A 17,938-nucleotide genomic window follows, 5' to 3' on the forward strand; every position below is an offset into this window, starting at 1 on the left:
TTTTCAAAATAGTTGTTTTGTCCTTTACATGGTACAGAAAAAAGAATCCATGAGATAGACATGATAGACGTACTAGACAACAACAGTCTTAGGATATTAAATTTAATTACAGATTACACAGAATATGATGTAAAAACAGCAATTTACTAGAATAATTATAACCTGCAAAATGTGAAAATAGTTTAGAAAATGGATTGTCATATTCTCTGACACAGCAATAGTCATGAAAGGTACACTTATATGTTAATCTGTGTATTAACTATGCTACCTGTCATTTAGCCAGGATTCCAAAACAGATTAAAGGCATTCGTTTCTGAAGTGCCTATGTTTAAATTCAGTAAAGTTAAACAGCTAAATTGAGAACACTGTATTTTTGTCAACTACTGCAAGGAGATAAATGCTTCACCTATATGCTATCAGTTCATTATGAGAAGAGTAATCCAAAAACTGCAGAGAGCACAGACCTGTAAGTGGGTAGTCTGACAACTGAAAATATTCCTTGATGCCTTGGTAACTTTTGGACATCAGACACGCTAACTTCTCTTTTCTATTTCAGACATAAATAATGTTTTGTCTGAATTTGTATCATACAAAAAAAAAAAAAAAAAGTTGTAATTGGGAGAGAGACCTTTATGTTATGTGGATCAACAAGGAAAAATGTTGCAAGTGTCAAAGGATATGATGACCACAAAATGTCAGCAGGTATATATATAGTTTTTTTCCAGCTGTGTTTATGAAAGCCAAAAAAAAAAAAAAAAGCCAACATATTTTAGTTTCTTTTGAATATACAGACTGGCCCAAACATAGACATTCTCTTTATCAATCTTATTGTTACAAAAACTGTACATTACAAACAGTATAGAAACAAACTCAAAGGAATGTGCCACACATCCTGGCTAATTTTCTATATGCAGTTTAAAAATACAGCCTACTCCCTTATAGTGCACAGTTATTGTGTAGATAGAGTACATCACTAGTTAAGTGGACATGAGAGAAGAGTTCTAATTTTCCTCAGCGCAGAGAATGAGAGCCAGTTCTGCTCGGTACAGCTTTCCTCCATCAGACAAGGCCATGATACTTTTCTTGTATGTCGCAAGGTTGTTAATGTCTAATTCCTATTTAAAGAACAGATAATGCTTTATAATCCTGTTTAGTTGTCAGCATGAACAAGTTTGCTGCCAATGGCAGAAAATAAGGTGGAAAAAAAAAAAAAAGGGTGTTCTCAGCCTGTCCAACAGTAACACATTGAAAATGTTGTTATATATTTGTACATGATCCATGTTATAGGCATATGTTAGATTGCTGATAGCTGATGTCTCAGAAACAAGCTTTTGATAGTGTTGCTGTGTAATCGCAACTCCCTTAGTTAAGGCTTTGCACTGCTATGACTTCTGCCAAGATTTTTAGTTGTGCTTTGACTTCAGGAATTATGACTTAGAAGTTCTATATTTATCTTAATTGGGTGGATTAAAGTGTCCTTAAAATCCAAATTAAATCTAATCTCTAAGGGGAAAAAAAGCCCTCTAGGATTACCTTTTTGTTCTTTTCACAGAGATCCTTCAGCAGTGCATCAAGTTCATTCTCATCTATGTATCCGTTCCCATCCTGAAAAATAATATTAAAGAGAATTTTGAGCATTTATTTTTTTCTCTCGAAGTTACAGCTAGTTTTCAACAACTTCAGAAAAGAAGTGCCCTCAATCTAATAAATTACTAAGAAGGTTTTTTCAGGACTTACTTGATCATACATCTCAAAGGCTTTATTGAACTCTTTTGCACACATTTTGACACCCTAAACACCAAGAGGAAAAAAAAAGATCATTAATGAACCTATTATGTGTGATGGTAACAATGTAACCTTAAGATGATAAATATTCATACCTGAAATTTAATAAGAAAATTTTCCTGTACTGGGAGTAGCCTTTGGATACAAAGAACAAAACAAATTCAGCATATTTACATCAATTAGTATGGTATTTTTTATGAAAAGAGACAGAAGGCATACCTGGCCAGTTCAGTAAGCTCCAGCTTTCCATCGTTGTTTGCATCAAACATCCTGAGCTGAAAGAATATATATTTTTACATTACTAATCACAATTAATCACCATGATAAAGAAAATGCTTCTTTGGAAAACAATTTCACTGAAATTTATGCTTAGCTTAAAACTGAAATGATGGCTCCAGGTTTCAAACTGTCACATTTACAGCGTAATACATTTATTTAAAGTGCTGAAGAAGTAATTTATAGTAATTAATTCTACTGCAAAAGCCTGGTAAGAAATGAGATGAACAATTCTGATTAACCTACTCTAAGACAGGTCTTAACCTGCCTACAGTGATGATTGTCCCATGCAAGAAAAGTGCATGTGATTATTTATAAGGGAGAGAAGTGTTGACATGATAACATTTTACTTTTGGCTTCATATCTAACAATAGCATCATTATTCTCTATTCATTAAAGTGGAACAACATTCAGGTAAAGTTCAATAGAATTCGAGGCATTCACTTCCTTAGGAAATAATAGATGTTTTATTCAATTGGCTGCTAGGTCTAAATATGTAAGTAAAGATCACATTCTGTTTCTGTGATATATTTTAAGAAAAGCCTAAAGAGGTGCTCTAGACAACCAAGACATTTTTTTGATAGTATTAAAATGGGAAATTAAATATCTCCAAGTAATTATAACTAATTTATAAGAATAAATATATTGATGTAATTTGACAAAATAAGTGAATACTATTTCTAATAATTTTTAATCATCCTACTGTATTGAAGTGCTTTCCATTCAGCCCTTGAAAGGATTGAGGGGCACAAACAGCACACATGGAAGTACCTAGAGATATTTATGCTGCATAGGATTAATTTTTATGTCTCTGCCGATTTTTATGTCTATATAGTTCCATTTTTCTACCTTCAAATATTATTTTGCCTTTGCTGTATAAAAGAGTCACAAAAGCAGCAAACTGTACAAAGCATTTTTAGGCATTGTACTGAAAACACTACCACCCACACTCCATCCCACTTTCAATCACAGTAATTTTAGATGTAATTTTTAGAGAAGAGGAAAAGTGGAGTCTTTCATTGAGGTAAGTGTACATCCTTTTAAATACAGAAACAATTCCATTGAAAAAAATACCCAATTTCACTTTGGTAATTCACCAAAAAATGGCAATGGAGACCGGAAAAGGTGCTGATTCTATAAACAATCTATGTAACACTCTGGCTCCTTTTAACACCTGCTTTCCTTGTATAGAAGCATCTGCCTTATACGCATTCCACATGAAAGGAGATTTACATTTGGAGGAGGTACGCAGTAGGAGCTGTAAAGTCAACATATTTTGATGGGTTGTTAGTGTCATGCTGTGCCTGCCTGCAGCTGCTCCGTGCTGTATGTTTTCCATCAGTCTTCTCTTCTAGTTTCTGGGGAGATTATGGGAGAGTTGATTTTATAATTTCTTTACTGTTACTTTGCTGCTAATTCTTTGTCAATGTGTCTCTCTGCAGAGACCAAAACTGAGAGGACACTTTAAGATGAAGGTCCAAAACCTCCCTAAACAAACAGGATGCATGTGTTGCCTTCACCAGGGAATAATTGCAGGTAAATGACTTGTATTGGTACAACAAACAAGCAGATTTCTGTCAGAAAAGACACAAGTTTTGATCAATCATTCTTAGGCTTTGGTCCAGTTTGAGAGCTTGTGTGTTTACCTAACATGTTTTTGATTGCTAGTAATATTTTAGGATGAATCCAAACTGGGAAAACACAAACATAGTGTTATACATTTCCTGAAGACAAGAATTCTGATTTTTTTTTTCTTTTTGAAACGTCCATTCAGAAGCCATAGTGGTCTCTACCATGGAGCACCATAGTGGTGACATGGAAAGAATGCCCCAATGACAAGCTGATTTAAGGCCAGAAAAGTGACAGTTTTGTTCTAGTGTTCATCTAAAGCATTAATTTCTTCTTTTGTAATTACGTGAAGGAAACAAAAAGAGTGAGGTGCTTGTAAATCTGTTAAGAAACCACCGTGCACTGATCGCTGTTAGAACAAGAGACAGACACTACAGCACAGATAGAAAGGAAAATATAAGAGGAAGCCTCAAATTAATTTGATCTAAGCATAACAACATAATTAATCTTATGACAGGCAAAATTTTTCTCCTGTGAACTCTGAAGACTTTAGTTTTACACCTGATGGCATGGGAAAGGAATTATTTGCATTATGCTATGACTTGATCTGATATTATATAAACGCCAAGAAGATTCAGAATTCCTGAGCGTTTTACTGAAAGCTCTACGCATCAGAGTACTATGGCTGGAGGAGTACTTGCAGAGCTTGATGCCATGATTCATGCCTGTGTTGCAGTGACACATCTGGCCTCATTAGGACCTGGTGGGGCTCCAAATCATTTGGAACCTTCCAGTGGCTGAAGATAAACACAATTTGGATTAAACCAATCTTGATGAAATATGCCTGTAAATAATCTTACCATTATTTCTGTGTATTCTGTTAGCTTTGAGTCTTCAATCTGCTTATTTGCTTTCTGTAACAAATCTTTCAAGAAGCTCTGTTAAAATAAATAGAGAGCAATATGTGAATTTTTAATACTGTATAAAATGCTTGTCTTGTTAATTTCAGATTAAGGTAATGGGAAATACTATTTTACTCCCACTTTAATATTTACTGCTGAGGTTCAAAATAAGTACGAAAAGAAGCATTAATTAACAGTTAGGTCCATAAAAATTTCTTTTGATTAGTTCCAGTATACTGCAGTTTTATTTGGAAAAAGTGACTCATAAAACATTATACATTGTATGCCGTTTGTTGTATTGTGAATTTGGAAAAAACAGTTTGGCTTTCTAATCAGCTTTATCAGTAAATTAAACTAATTAACCTTGAAACTGCTCGGAAAATTTGGATGTCTAATTACTTCTTGCAACGTAGGAATGATTTTACAGAAAAGATCAATGATTAATCAGGTTTTCTCCTTGCCTATGGCAGCACCTGATGCCAGAAATGAACATGTAAATCTATATTCCTCCTTCCTACCTTATTCTTTAAATGTGTGCGGCCAGATTCATCAGATTTATTATTTTTTAGAACAAGAACCTGACATGGTATCCCATGACTTTTTAACCAGGCATTTTAAACACCAGACATTTTCACTTTAAAAAATAAGATTATTTCTCTCTATGCAGTGGTTTAAACTGCTGTACTAGTAACATTAAAAAGAAGGATATCACTTTATTTGCCAAGGTTATTACAAGATCTGAAATGTCCGTATGTCTGTCAGTGCTCAATGAAGTACTAATTACTATCATTAGTTGGAGTACCATTATCTCTGTGGAAGTTTGGGTCACATTTCAAGACAGAAAATAGGGTAATTCATAATGAAAATCAATTTGAATATATGTGTATTCATCCCTGAATTTGAATGCAGCCATGTTAATAGCCATATTACTTATTAGTATAGCTCTTTCAGTCTGGCCCCCTCTGTGCTGAAAGGCCCTCCTATTAGGTTCTACACAAAGAGTATGATCGAAATGTTGTAAATGGACTTTATGGAGAAATGTTTAATCTTTTGTGCGTTGACAGAAAATAGGACTGGGAAGGATGTTGAAAGGCTATCCAGTCCATCTCCATGTCTCAAGGCAGGATCATTGATATCTGAATGTCCAACATCATTGTCTGATCTGAGCTATTCTCAAACCATTCCTAAATACATGCAGCGATGGGGGGTCTGTCTGCTCCATTCCACTGCCATGATTGTTGCTGAAAAGTTTTGCTCATTTCCAGCTTAAATTTCTCTTAGGAAGTTATAGGTGGGTGTACTCCTTACATAGAAAATACTTAAAATGTTTGGGCTTGTCAAAAAATGTCCACCATTCCTAAAAATACAACTGGACATTTATGTCTTCCTTTCAGAGTTTTACAATGTCCTGTTTCTCTGAGCCAAACAAAATCTCACAGCACAAGAGAGTGGGACCATTATGACCAGTTAAAATTTCTTAATTCTTCAGCTGGTTCTCAATCAGCCCTGTCTTTTCAAGTCTAATTGAAATTATAGCAGTGGTAACAGTTCTTAAGGAACCGTCTAACAGCTGGAGAGCTCTCGGGTGCTGTGTGCCTGGCCTCCTCCTGCTCCTAACAGCTTCAGACACACCGACCTGCTGCAACCAGGCAGCCAAAGAATGGGCTCATCTGTCTGAGGGCTAAATCAAATAGGGACCCTTGGCAAATGTCATACAGGTACCAAACTCAAAGAGGAAGGAAAAAGGAATGAACTTTTTATCATTTGGAGTCCTGTTCTTAAGAGAAGAGCTGTAAGGATTTCAGGTGGTTTGACCTCCTGGTTAATAAAAGTTTATGTAGCTCTTCTTTAGAATACCACATAAGGGCAAAATATTCCAGGTAAGATGGATAAACACTCCTAGGTCTTTCTCTTGCTATGAATTGTTTTGACTCCTCTGAATTTAAGCTACAGCAATTGAACTGTAGAAAATGGCCTCTTTCTGCTCAGACTCTGCCATAAGTGAGCATCTCTCCTATGAGGAGACGCTGAGAGTGCTGGGACTGTTCAGCCTGGAGAAGAGAAGGCTCCGGGGGGATCTTACCAATGTCTATAAATATCTGAAGGGAAGGTGCAATTAGGACAGAGCTATGATCTTTGCAGTGGTACCGAGGACAAGAGGCAATGGGCACAAACTGGAACACGGGAGGTTCCCTCTGAACATCTTTTTGCACATACTAAAATTGAGTCCAAATTCCCACCAAGTTATCTAAGCAGGGCAGCACAAGTCCAGCTGTGTTAGCCTAACAGTATTACAGTGGAAATTGTATGGATTACGTGATACTCGAGAGAGCCTACTATGCCCAGTAGCATAGTGATTAGTGGTCATAATGCCCTTAGGGGAAAAAGAAAAACCACATAGCTAACCCTCCACCCTAAAAAACAAACAAACCAACCAAAACAAACAAACAAAAAGAACAACATCGCTTTCACAGGCCTATCTGGTTTCCCTTGGCAGAAATCACCTTTCTTACTTCTAAACTAGAGTACCTGCTATTCTCAGTCACTTGAGACAGACATCGATCCAAATTAAACTACGTTTTTAGAAACGTTTATCAGATTAGAGTTGCACTTAAAATAATTCACTGGTGATAAAAACATCAGCTAATCATATTGCCTTTCAGTCGTGTCTGAAATGCAAATACATACACCAGCGGGTGTCTGAAGAAAAAGATCCCGTGCCTGTAATCCAATGCCTGCTCTCATTTTGTGCACACTCATAGGTATCAGCTTACCTTAAGTTCCTCAGAATCAATGAAGCCACTGTGGTCACTGTCATATTTTCTCCATGTCTGCAATCAGAACACAGATGATTTGACGATGTATTTATGGCAATCAGGTCTTGGGTGATTTTACAAAAGGAAACTTTTCACACTGTACCTGCATGAAGTCTTCACTTGACTTTAGCTGCTGGCACCTGAAGAACAACAGGAAATTCTCCTCCGTCGGTAATATCTGAGCAAGCTGTAACAGATTTTTAAAAAGATTAAATTTTGATTGTTAGCCCAGCCGAGCCTAAGAGTATGAAAGCTTCAAAAGAAGCAAGAAATTTTTCATGATCCCACTGCCCCATTGTGGCCCCACTGGAAGCGTAATCGTTAGCCAAAACATTTGGAAAATGCATCTGGCTTTGCCATATTCATCAAGGTCAAACAGAAGTGAGGTCTGAGAGAAGACAGTGAAATAGTTTACTGAAGGGTCAGCTAGGGGAAGAGGGAAAAAAATTACCTATGCAAAGTCAGAATCTGGTGAAAACCTTGGAATCAACATGAAGGAAGCATGGATGAGTGTGGAGGACCATGAATAAGAAAGTGAGGAAGAAAGACTACTAACAGGTACTGAGTAAGAGAAGAAGGAGATGGGAACACTGACATGAAGAACGTGTAAGGAAAGCAGAAAAATAAATGGGAAAAAAAAAAAAAAAAAAAAAAAAACAAAACAGGAGGGAAAAAGAAAGTGGGTAGGGTAAGGAGATGGCAACTGGCGATCATTTGTCAGGCAGAGATGTGTTCAAGAAGAGCTATAAATACCATAAGGGAATCAAAAGGGCTTTTAGCCCTGCAAAATCAGGGGTGGTTCTTCCAATGCCTATGCTCTACAAAAGGCTTTTTTAAAATCAGACATTATTGTACTGATTTTTGAAAATGTTCATTTACTATAACTCAATTTTGGCAAGTGACAAATGTAGAAGATGGAGAGTATGCTATATAATTTCATGTAAAATCATGATTTGTTTTTAACAAAAGCCTAATATTTTTTTTCTGTGCTCAAAATGTATGAAATATGTTTTGATTAGAGAAAACTTTTTACTTGAAGAATAGACCAGCTGTGCTTACTAGGAAGAGAAAATGGAGAAAGCAGGATTTCTTCGCTGCATTCTTTTATGAAAAATGACATCTGCAGACTTCCTGTAGCCCCATCTTAAAATTTGTATTCAAATTTTTTGTTTCTGTGCATTCATTTCACATCCTAAAATCCCTTGTTCTGCTATTGCCTTCTTCCGTACTATTGTCTAATTGCTTGATTTTTTAATTTTTTTATTTGATTCTCGTTGCACTGTAGGTGACTTCAGCTCTCCCTCTCACTCTATAGGCACAAGGTGATGGAAACGGATCTTTAGTTTCTCTAAAATTATCTGTGCAAGAAATGAGTGATATGCGTTAAGTGCTGGTGCAACTGCAAACATGCGTCAGAGTACTCTCCTTACAGAAATGGAGCCGTTGATTACAGACTGCCAAGCACATCACCGCGTTCTGAGTGCTTTTGCTAAATGGCTGAAAACCAAACCTAATCAACTTAAACAATGTGTTTTTTGTCAGCAGCCTTTGAAATCTACCCCATTATAAATGGCATATACATAAATGGGTAAGTGCACATTTGTATATACGCAACAGCTAAATGCGTGCAACTTTGTACTGATTTATGAAAACTTTTCTTTATTTCTCCCATGGGAGGGGGCTTTGACTTTTGGAGTAAATCAGCATTGCTACTGAACAGTAAACATTGGATAGAAGGACTGATTATAAAAAAAAAAGTTGGGGGAAGGGACTGATTATGACAATGAAAAAGAGTCTACATGTGTGGAAACTGGAAGTCCTAGTTAGGGGGACAGCTATAGCTAAATCTGGTGAATTTTGCAAGGGTGCTAAATGCAAAACAAGAACTTTCCAAAGCATCATTAACAGCTTACTAGCAGTACCTAACTGGATATGAGGCACAGAATATATTACCTGTGGAAGAAAATTATTTTCAACTATACCTCCTGCCCTTTGTAGGTGTCACACAGAGAAAAGCACAGGCTTTTGCATTACAAAGACGTAGTAGCTCAGTATTCAATATTAGCTCAGACTTCTGCCAAAAATAAGTCTTTTCTGTTTTCCTTCTTTCAAACCCTTTAGTATCATATGAACAATATAGCTAAGGAAAAGTCCAGTTGTCCTAGCATCAAATAGCATTAAATTGCTTTTCATTGAAACCTGTGCAGTAGTAAGGGATAGGGAATTTCCCATTCCCTGCTATGGAAAGGAAAGATGGGAACCCGATGCTGTTTCTGATGAAGACTTCTTCGTGAGGATGGGCATGCTGGGACCCTGTGAGTGTCTTTCAGTAAGAGTGCAGACTGCCACGAGTTCTTATGCATGGCAACAGAGGCAGTTTTGGGGGTGCTTCTGTGCACTCTGCTGCTTTTATGGAGAACATCAGCTATTTCTTTATCATAAGTAATAGTAATAATACTCAGCTACAAGCTGATGTAGATCTTTATAGGATACATAGCAGAAAAAATATTCTCAGATATCAAAACAATAACAGAGCTATTATCTAGAAGTCATTCTCTAAATAAATTTTGTTGATCATTAAGATACCTTTCATATAACTCAGTGAATTTGCTTCTCAAAATCTTATAATAGAGAACAGAAGTAAAAATAATATTTTAGGCTAATAAGTAGCTATTTTTATGGTGGAAGTGTCAAATAATGTCAATGTGGAATTACGGCAGTCCTGAGTTTCAAACCCCCAGGTTCCACCTTCACATTTTAGTGCAAGCATTGGCCTGAATGAGTACAAAAGGTGAACGAAAGGTCTCTTACAAAATGGCAAGGTAGTGGACAGGTCAGGCTCTGCACTTAGCTTGTAGGCACTGGATAAAAACTAGTGGGCTAAGTACAGTGTGCTTCTGAAGACAGAATTGACGCTTAATCTGAGCACAAAGCTGAAAATCCACTCCTTCCTCTGTGAAGCCACCCAGGCCTCCTCTATATCTTAGCTCAACAAACCTCTCCTTGAACATTCATTATCTGCTAGAACATTTTCCTTCAGTTGCTGGGGTATTCATTATGATGACTGGAAGGCTGAATGCATTTATGTAATTTTTTTTAAACAGCATTTTAAAAAGCATATACTTTAAAAAGCATATACTTTTTTCAGAAGAAGTGTTTGCTGTACAATGCAAATGGGAGCAATCTGAAATTAGTGGACGTTTTTATTTACAAGGAAGGAGAATCAAGTCCAAATAGCAACTTTAGCACCATACTGCACGTACAACATAGTCTGAGTCCCATCAGCATTTTCCAAATCAAGCTTCTTGCTGATGTCAGTGAAAAAAAATATAGCCTTTGGGTTAGGAAGCTGCTATATTAAGGGAAAAAGTCCCTTCAGTCACTGAACTGAGAGCTGTCAATATTCAGTGGCTTCAGTGGATGCTGAACATGGCTGGCAGTTCACTGGAGGTGGTAAGCACCTTACAGTATTAGGCCTTGTGGGATTTGATCACCTTTACCCATTAAGTCAATAGTACAATCAGAAATAGAACTAGAAAGGCAAAACTCTTGGTTATCTTCCCTAAGCAAAGAACCACAGTCTTTTGCTTTTGCAAAGTCTCTACACATTCTTCTAGCATGTAATGCTTCTATTACATGTATTCAGAAATACTAAATTAAACAGGATTATTCAACAGCAAAAGAATAAGCATTTGTTAGTGCAAACAATTTGTTAGTACAAATTAACACACATTCTTTTCAGATGCAAAAGTACTTGATCAATGCTAATATTGTCAAAAGATGCAATTTTAAAATAGATTATAGCTGTAAGTGAAAGAAACTTTTCATATTTCCATAGTTTAGTCATAAATAGATACACATTTAAACAAGTAGTTGCAATTCAGACACATGACAGAGGGCAAAAGATATCCTGAAGTGATCTATTATATCAGCAGCGATACATCCTATTGACTTTTACAGATTCTATTCAGTCCTCTATTTTAAAAATAGCTACTGACCCAGAGTTGGTCACTGTAGAAATTTTGCAGACCTGGCTTGTATCTAGCTGTTTCTTAATTAGCTCTCTAGGTCAAATTTCTTAGTATCAGAAAATATAAAAAATAATAATAAAAAAGCATTTAATAATAAAGCCTCAGTCTCAAAGCACTCCGTGTGACATAAATGAGTTGTAGGTTTAGGCTTGACATAGTGACTTCTCAAGCTGTAACCCAACAAATTCTCCTTTTTGATTTGCAGCACTGGACAATGAAAGCAAGAGGAAACACAATGGTTCCCTGCTTCCTAGATAGTTGTCTAAATTACATGTATACAGTTGTTGAGAGCCTGTAAGTGTAGAACAGTTTGGCTGACTGCATATCTGTTCTCTTTAGAAAGTGGGAGGAAGAAACGGGAATTTTCTCCCTAAAATTTTTTTCAAGTTCAAGAAAGGTCTGGATCACAACTACTGTTAAAATTTTGATTAAATTTAACATGATTAATGTGCTATTTTACCATATATGTCTGTTTTAGAATAAGCTACATATAGCGACTGCCTAGTTACATTCACTTGTGTGTTGCCCTAATTATAGGAGTGGTGACAGAGCATTAGTTCAGTATCATACATAGAAATAAATCATATTTACTTTTCGCAATTTCAATTTCTAAAATGGAGCTGTTAGCTGCTTCACAGGAAATCTAAATTGCTGTTGATGCTTATTTGTACTGAATAAAGCATGCAAAGCTAAATGAAGTTTACTGAAATTATCTGGAGAAGGGTAAGGAGCACTTTACTTTTTGGTAAAAAAAAAAAAGTCATTAGTGAAAAAAATGCTAAGGATTCTAAGACAGAGAAAGAATTTTCTGTGTTACTAAAAATCCAAACTATTTACATAATATGTTCATATTGTTCTGTGCTAAATGTATTTTCTACAAGTAAACGTGTTAATCATTTTTTATAAAGTGATTATCTTACCTCAACTATTCCTATTTTTCCATCAGTAGCTTTGCCATATTGGTCCACAAAAGCTTTCATTTCAGGTGTTAAATCCTGTGAAGTTATAATGTGAGAATTATCATTTATAAAATACAGAGAAACATACACAAACTACTTGGAGCATTCTCTTAGTCACCAAATAATTTACTACACTTAACAAAGTATTTGCACTTACTGTATTACTCTTATATCACACTTATTCACACTTATTACTCAAGTTGTTATAAAATTGAGTAAATTTTTTATGATGAATAATGTCACTGTGATAAATTTTACTTCCCAGAGGATTATATTATAGTCAACAAGAACAATTGGCATCTAAATACTTGGATCTAAATACTCCTATTTTAGTTTACAGAATGAAAAAAGAAGACATGTTGGAAGATGTGTATAACAGCTCTGTTGTTTAAGGGGATAACAGTGAAGTTCATTGGTAATTATTAGTCAATTTTCTATGTTTTCACTTTTAAATGACAAACTTCAAGGCAGTGCAACATCCTTCAAAATAAGGAACATTTCAGTATAATACATCTGAACACCAATATAGTCTTTATACATCCTTGAGTTGATTTTACCTGAACAATGGATGCTATTTTAGCCCTAAAAAAAACTCATGAGGCTATCACATTTTTCACTGCGTAGTATTTACTTATCATAAAAACAGTATCCAAATGTCACTGCTGTAATGTAGAAAAGCAGGTTTGAGAGGGAGAAAGCTTTGAGCAGTACCTTAAATCTGACAGAATAAAGCCAGCATAGCTGTTCATTATATAAATTATGTCTCTTGATATACATTTGTACTCGGAGATTGTCTTCTGCCTAGGCTACGGCAAAGGTACTTGTACTTACACTTCAACTGGACATGCGTTGCTTTTCTATAAGCTGTCATCAACCTTCAATACTGATTAAACTTCTAATTTTCTTTACGTTTTCTATTGGTCTAAGCTAGTTAAGCCATGCAGCAAGAATCAGGACTACAGCTGTGTTAAAATAATTGACAATTCTACAGTTATAGATGAAGATACAGCAGCCTTTAGATTAAAGCTTTAGTTGCTCTAATAGATCTGATTACATAGGACCTAAGTGATTCTCTCACTGGAGACACAGGGAATCTCAGCTGTACAAACTCAGTTGTAGTTTGTCCCAAATTTCAACTACAAAAGCTACCTAAAATGTCAGTTCTTTATAGCTGATACAATCATGGCCTAGTATCCTATTTATGTCAAAGTCATCCATGGCAGGTTAGTAATTTGCCGGGGCTTTAATTAGAGATGTCGTTATTAATACAATGCAGTTCAATGTCACCTCTCATCTTATGATCCCAAAGTGGGCACATGTTTGCTTAGCAGTTGGAACGGAGAATTTAGACACCTGGATTTTAATTAGTCCTGGTTAAATATTTTGCTAATCCTTCTCATAGCACTTCTACAGTGCCAGACAGTGTCCAGCTGTTGAAGGAGGCACAGTTGCTTACAGGCTAAACAAAACAAGATGCTCGTCCTCTTGTATGTTCTCCAGAAAGGTTTTTTTCACCCACTTTGTGTTCACTTCAGTTACTCTTCAGCTTGTTGACGAATTTTTCAAGTCATGTTATTCAAATGAATGTTTTCAGTCAAAAAAACTTGCTTAAATTTAACCAAGTCCAGTCCTAATCTTGATACAGATGCAGTGCGCAATGCTTGAAATTAAGAAACTTGTTCTTCACACCTTCATCTGCCCTCTTAAAACTTAAGAGACACTTATCGAACCAAGTGGAACTTGGAGCTTTTTTGGAATGATTTTAAAAATGTAAGGACAGATGGCACTACAGAAACACTTACACGACTGCATTCATAAACACCTATTAAATCGCATATTTCTCTGGAGAAATAATGTCATCATCTGCATTTGCAGAGAAAGTAAGTAACAGATGTGGAAAAACTTGTCTAAGATACTGATTGCCTCTCTATTGACCTCTTTGTCAAAACACCCTGAAGTTTCTTCTGGCAATGGGCACACCTAAGTAGAGAACATAAGGCATAAAAAGTGGGGCACAGCAAATGGAAGCTATGCATTTATAGTTATACAGCTTTTATCTTTAAAAAGAGGTAGTTCTTTCAAAGTGTCTGAAAGTATGTCAGATCAATTCACTGTCTACCACAGTGAAAACACATAGTGTGACCAAAGGAAAGCCCAAGCCCTGACACTTCTGAGTGCACATGCACCCTCTGGAGCAAAGGCAGTTCCAGTCATGGGGCTAACATCAGTCGGGTTGCATGCTACTGCTCCGTCTGAGAAAAAGCAACCATGAAAGTACAGGCTTACCGAGTGGATTAATAAAAGGATTAGAATTAGAACATAATTAGAACAGCTCTGTAGTTGGGAAGAATATTGGGAAATGTTAAACCATCCTATTCAATGACAGAATCAATGTGATTCTTTAATGCATATGGCATGACTGATGTAAAATCCAGCTATGAAGAATGCATAATTGAATATTTCAAAAATAGTGAGCAGGAGAGTGACCTGAAATGCAGAAGTTAATGATGACAAAGAAGCTTTGGGGTGTTAAAAGAAGGACAGCCAAGGAAATGACATATAACCTACACTAGTTTCTCAATGTGTCCCTTCTGGCAAAAGGAAAGAAATTCGAAGCTACTGAATTAGTATCCCATGAGACAAGACACGAACTAATGAGATGCTTGTTTGGCAAATGAGCCTTCAAATCCAAGAATCAGCTTAGATTGAAACCCAAGATGACATATATCCATAATCTAGAAAAAGACTTCAGCATCCAATGTAACATCTACCAAAAGGAGAGCCAATGAACCAAGTACCAAATATGATGTTTCTACAGATCAATATAATTGCTCTTTTCAAAAGAAAGTTCCAAAAACAGAACTGATTCAGAGAAATGGCAAAGAAAAACTTAATTAAACATCTGAGCATTTTAAAAAAAAAAAAAGTGAGATACAGGCAGAGGTTATGCAAAAGACAGCATAAATAACGTAGCAGATAAGAATAATCCTGATAGGCTTTTCTGTGTTACTTAGAGCAGGCTTTTTTTTTTTTTTTTTTTTTTTTTTTTTAAGAGAAGGTGCACACTTCCTTGGAGCCAGAAAAGAATCTGATTTTGAAACAACTGATATTTTCCCCTGAAGCTTCTAATTCATTTTTTTAACTTCTGAAAATTGTATAAGGATTTCTACTGAGAATACCATTGATACTAAATATATACAGGCTTCAGTATCTCCTTTCTAATGGACATACTTAAGTTTCCTGCACTCTATTGTGAAAGAGAGATTTGTTCTGCTGAACTACCTGAAAGATATTGAAGTTGTGTTTAACCTTCTCTGTGAAAAAAAATACTCAAAAATACAATTTTTTCTTTCTAAAAGAAGCCACATTCATTTACTATTTTTGTGAAGTTCTTTGAAATTTTAGTTTAAAGTTATTAACACTCATGAAAATGAGTGTCTACACCAATGGCTATAAGAAGAATTAACTGATACCAAGACTGCAGTAACATTAGAGGCATTGCTGGGAGACAGATTTTCAGATCCGTGAAGTTTACACTCATACAATTACTAAAAGATAAAAATTTCCACAGAATAAACTGAGGCATACTTTTTTTTTTTTTTCAGTCACTTCTAAAATATATAACAACTTCAAAGCAAAGTTAATTACCGAAAAGCTATTGCTCAATTTGGAGGTATACTTATATGAAGTAATAACCTATTTCATCCATGCAGACATGTCATTCAGTTAGATTAAAATTTTACTGTTACTTCGGAAGTATTTCTGCATAGATTGACTACAATAAATTTGATATATTTATACATATATGAAATTGATACTAATTATTTCAAAGGTAAATAACTTGTTAAAAAGCTTTACTTCTATTTTAATTCAGATCTTTATACGGAATCATTTATTTCTTTCCTCTCTCCCCCCACCCCTTCTTTTTCCCAAGAGAGTATAGTTTGGAGGAAATTTTCGATCAATACATTAATAACTCGTGCGGAGAATTGCATTGACAACATTGTCAAAAACTTTGCTGCACCTGTGAGCAATTTAAACTATGAGGATTTGATACTCGTATTCTTGGTGTACAACTCTGGTGAAGGGCACGAAGTGGTTGGCAGTCATCTGCAGATCTATTTACTGACCAGCAAGGGGCAGAAATGCATTTCAGCCCATGCTGCCCATTAAGCACGAAATTAAAGCAGAGTCCAACGAACTTGAAGTGCTTGCTCGTTTTTCTTTTCTCTCTCCATCTCTTTTTTTAAGTATCAGTACATAACTGGCTCGGGTTGTGATGGGATAAAGTCCCATCCATGACAAAAGGGTAATGTCCATGCATTTGCTGACCTTTTTAAAGCCCTTTTAGACGTATCAGCTTGTAGCCTGGTGAGATGTGAATGGGACCTGCTCTCCAGATGGATGGACCCTGCCCTCTCCAAACCAGACGATGTATTTCATATTAAACCTTCAGATTTCTAACTGCCCTACTTCCCTCTGCCTGCTAAGGCTCCTGCATGCACCGTGTGATGGCCATAGGGCAGGGGAGGAATCGGGGCACCGGAGTTTGCTCAAGAAAACTCTTCTTTCCCGGAGGAGACGGAAAAATGGGGGCGAAACGTTAACCTACCAAGCCTGCCTTCTTCCTCGCCTGCTGCAGCTCCTGGATGAAGTTTTGTAGCTCCTTCCCATCCATGTACCCATTGCCTACAACAAAAAGAGTTACGCTTGCGGCCACCGCTCCCTCCAAACTCTCTCCGCTCTCCAGCGCCGGCAGAGGCTCCTCGGCCCGAGGGCTGCCTCCGGGGGGCTCCCGGCACACCTCGCCCGACCCTAACCCCAACCCCGACCCCAAAGCTGCTGGGGGCGGCGGTGGCAGAGCGGGGATCTCTCCTCTCCCCCCGTCTTACCCCCCCCCCCCAGAGGCTGTGTCCCCCTCCCCTCTCGCAGCCCCCCTTCCAGCCGCCCCCCTGCCGCCCCGGGGAAGGGACGAGAGTCACCGTCGGAGTCGTAGTGGTGCCAGATCTCGAAGAACTGGGCGGCCGAGATCTCCACGCCCTGCAGGTGGCTCTCCGCCGTCATGATGATGGAGGGGGGCGCGGAGGGGGGCGCGGAGGGGGCGCGGAAGGGGGGCGCGGAGGGGGCGCTGTCCGCGGTGCTGACTCTGCCCGCGGCCGGCGCGACGGCGATAGCGACGGCGACAGCGGCGACAGCGGCGGCTCCGACGGCTCCTCCCGCCGCCGCCCCGCCGAGGGCTATTTATTGGGGCCGCCCCGGCCGGCCACTCCTCCCGTCTCTGCCCTGCCCGCCCTGCGTGCGAAGGGGGGGCCGGGGTCTCCCCCCGGAGGGTGCCGCCCTCCCCTCGGCGTGGGGAGGGAGGGTTGGGGGCCGGCGGGTCCCCCCAAGTTATCTTGGGGTCCTGATGCTGAAGTGGTGGTCGTGGATCTGCCGGCTGAGCCGTCGGGTTCCCGGCTGGGGAAGGGTGCTGGGTGTCAGCTCTGTGGGATGGTCCCGTGCGAGGTGCTGGGGTCACCCCATTCGTGAGTGATCTGTCCCCAAACTGTGTCTGCAGGTAGCTCGGCATGGGTTTCATCTCTGCAGTGGGGCAGCCCTATAAA

At 37.9% G+C, this 17,938-nt stretch overlaps 1 protein-coding gene across 1 annotated transcript; it reads right to left on the reverse strand.

The window, feature by feature from the left end:
* Window positions 1-1,001: 1,001 nt before the first annotated feature.
* Window positions 1,002-17,402, reverse strand: CALB1 (calbindin 1; the record flags this gene model as incomplete). Its single annotated transcript, XM_084281210.1, has 11 exons — window positions 1,002-1,115; window positions 1,534-1,605; window positions 1,738-1,791; window positions 1,881-1,920; window positions 2,005-2,060; window positions 4,491-4,568; window positions 7,307-7,363; window positions 7,452-7,535; window positions 12,300-12,374; window positions 16,951-17,027; window positions 17,321-17,402. The coding sequence occupies 11 exons, from the start codon at window positions 17,400-17,402 to the stop codon at window positions 1,002-1,004; spliced, it is 789 nt and encodes a 262-aa protein (XP_084137336.1).
* Between the last annotated feature and the right edge of the window lie 536 nt (window positions 17,403-17,938).

The sequence above is a fragment of the Netta rufina genome (assembly GCF_964035555.1).
Source record: "Netta rufina genome assembly, chromosome: 2".
Taxonomy (NCBI): Eukaryota; Metazoa; Chordata; class Aves; order Anseriformes; family Anatidae; genus Netta; species Netta rufina.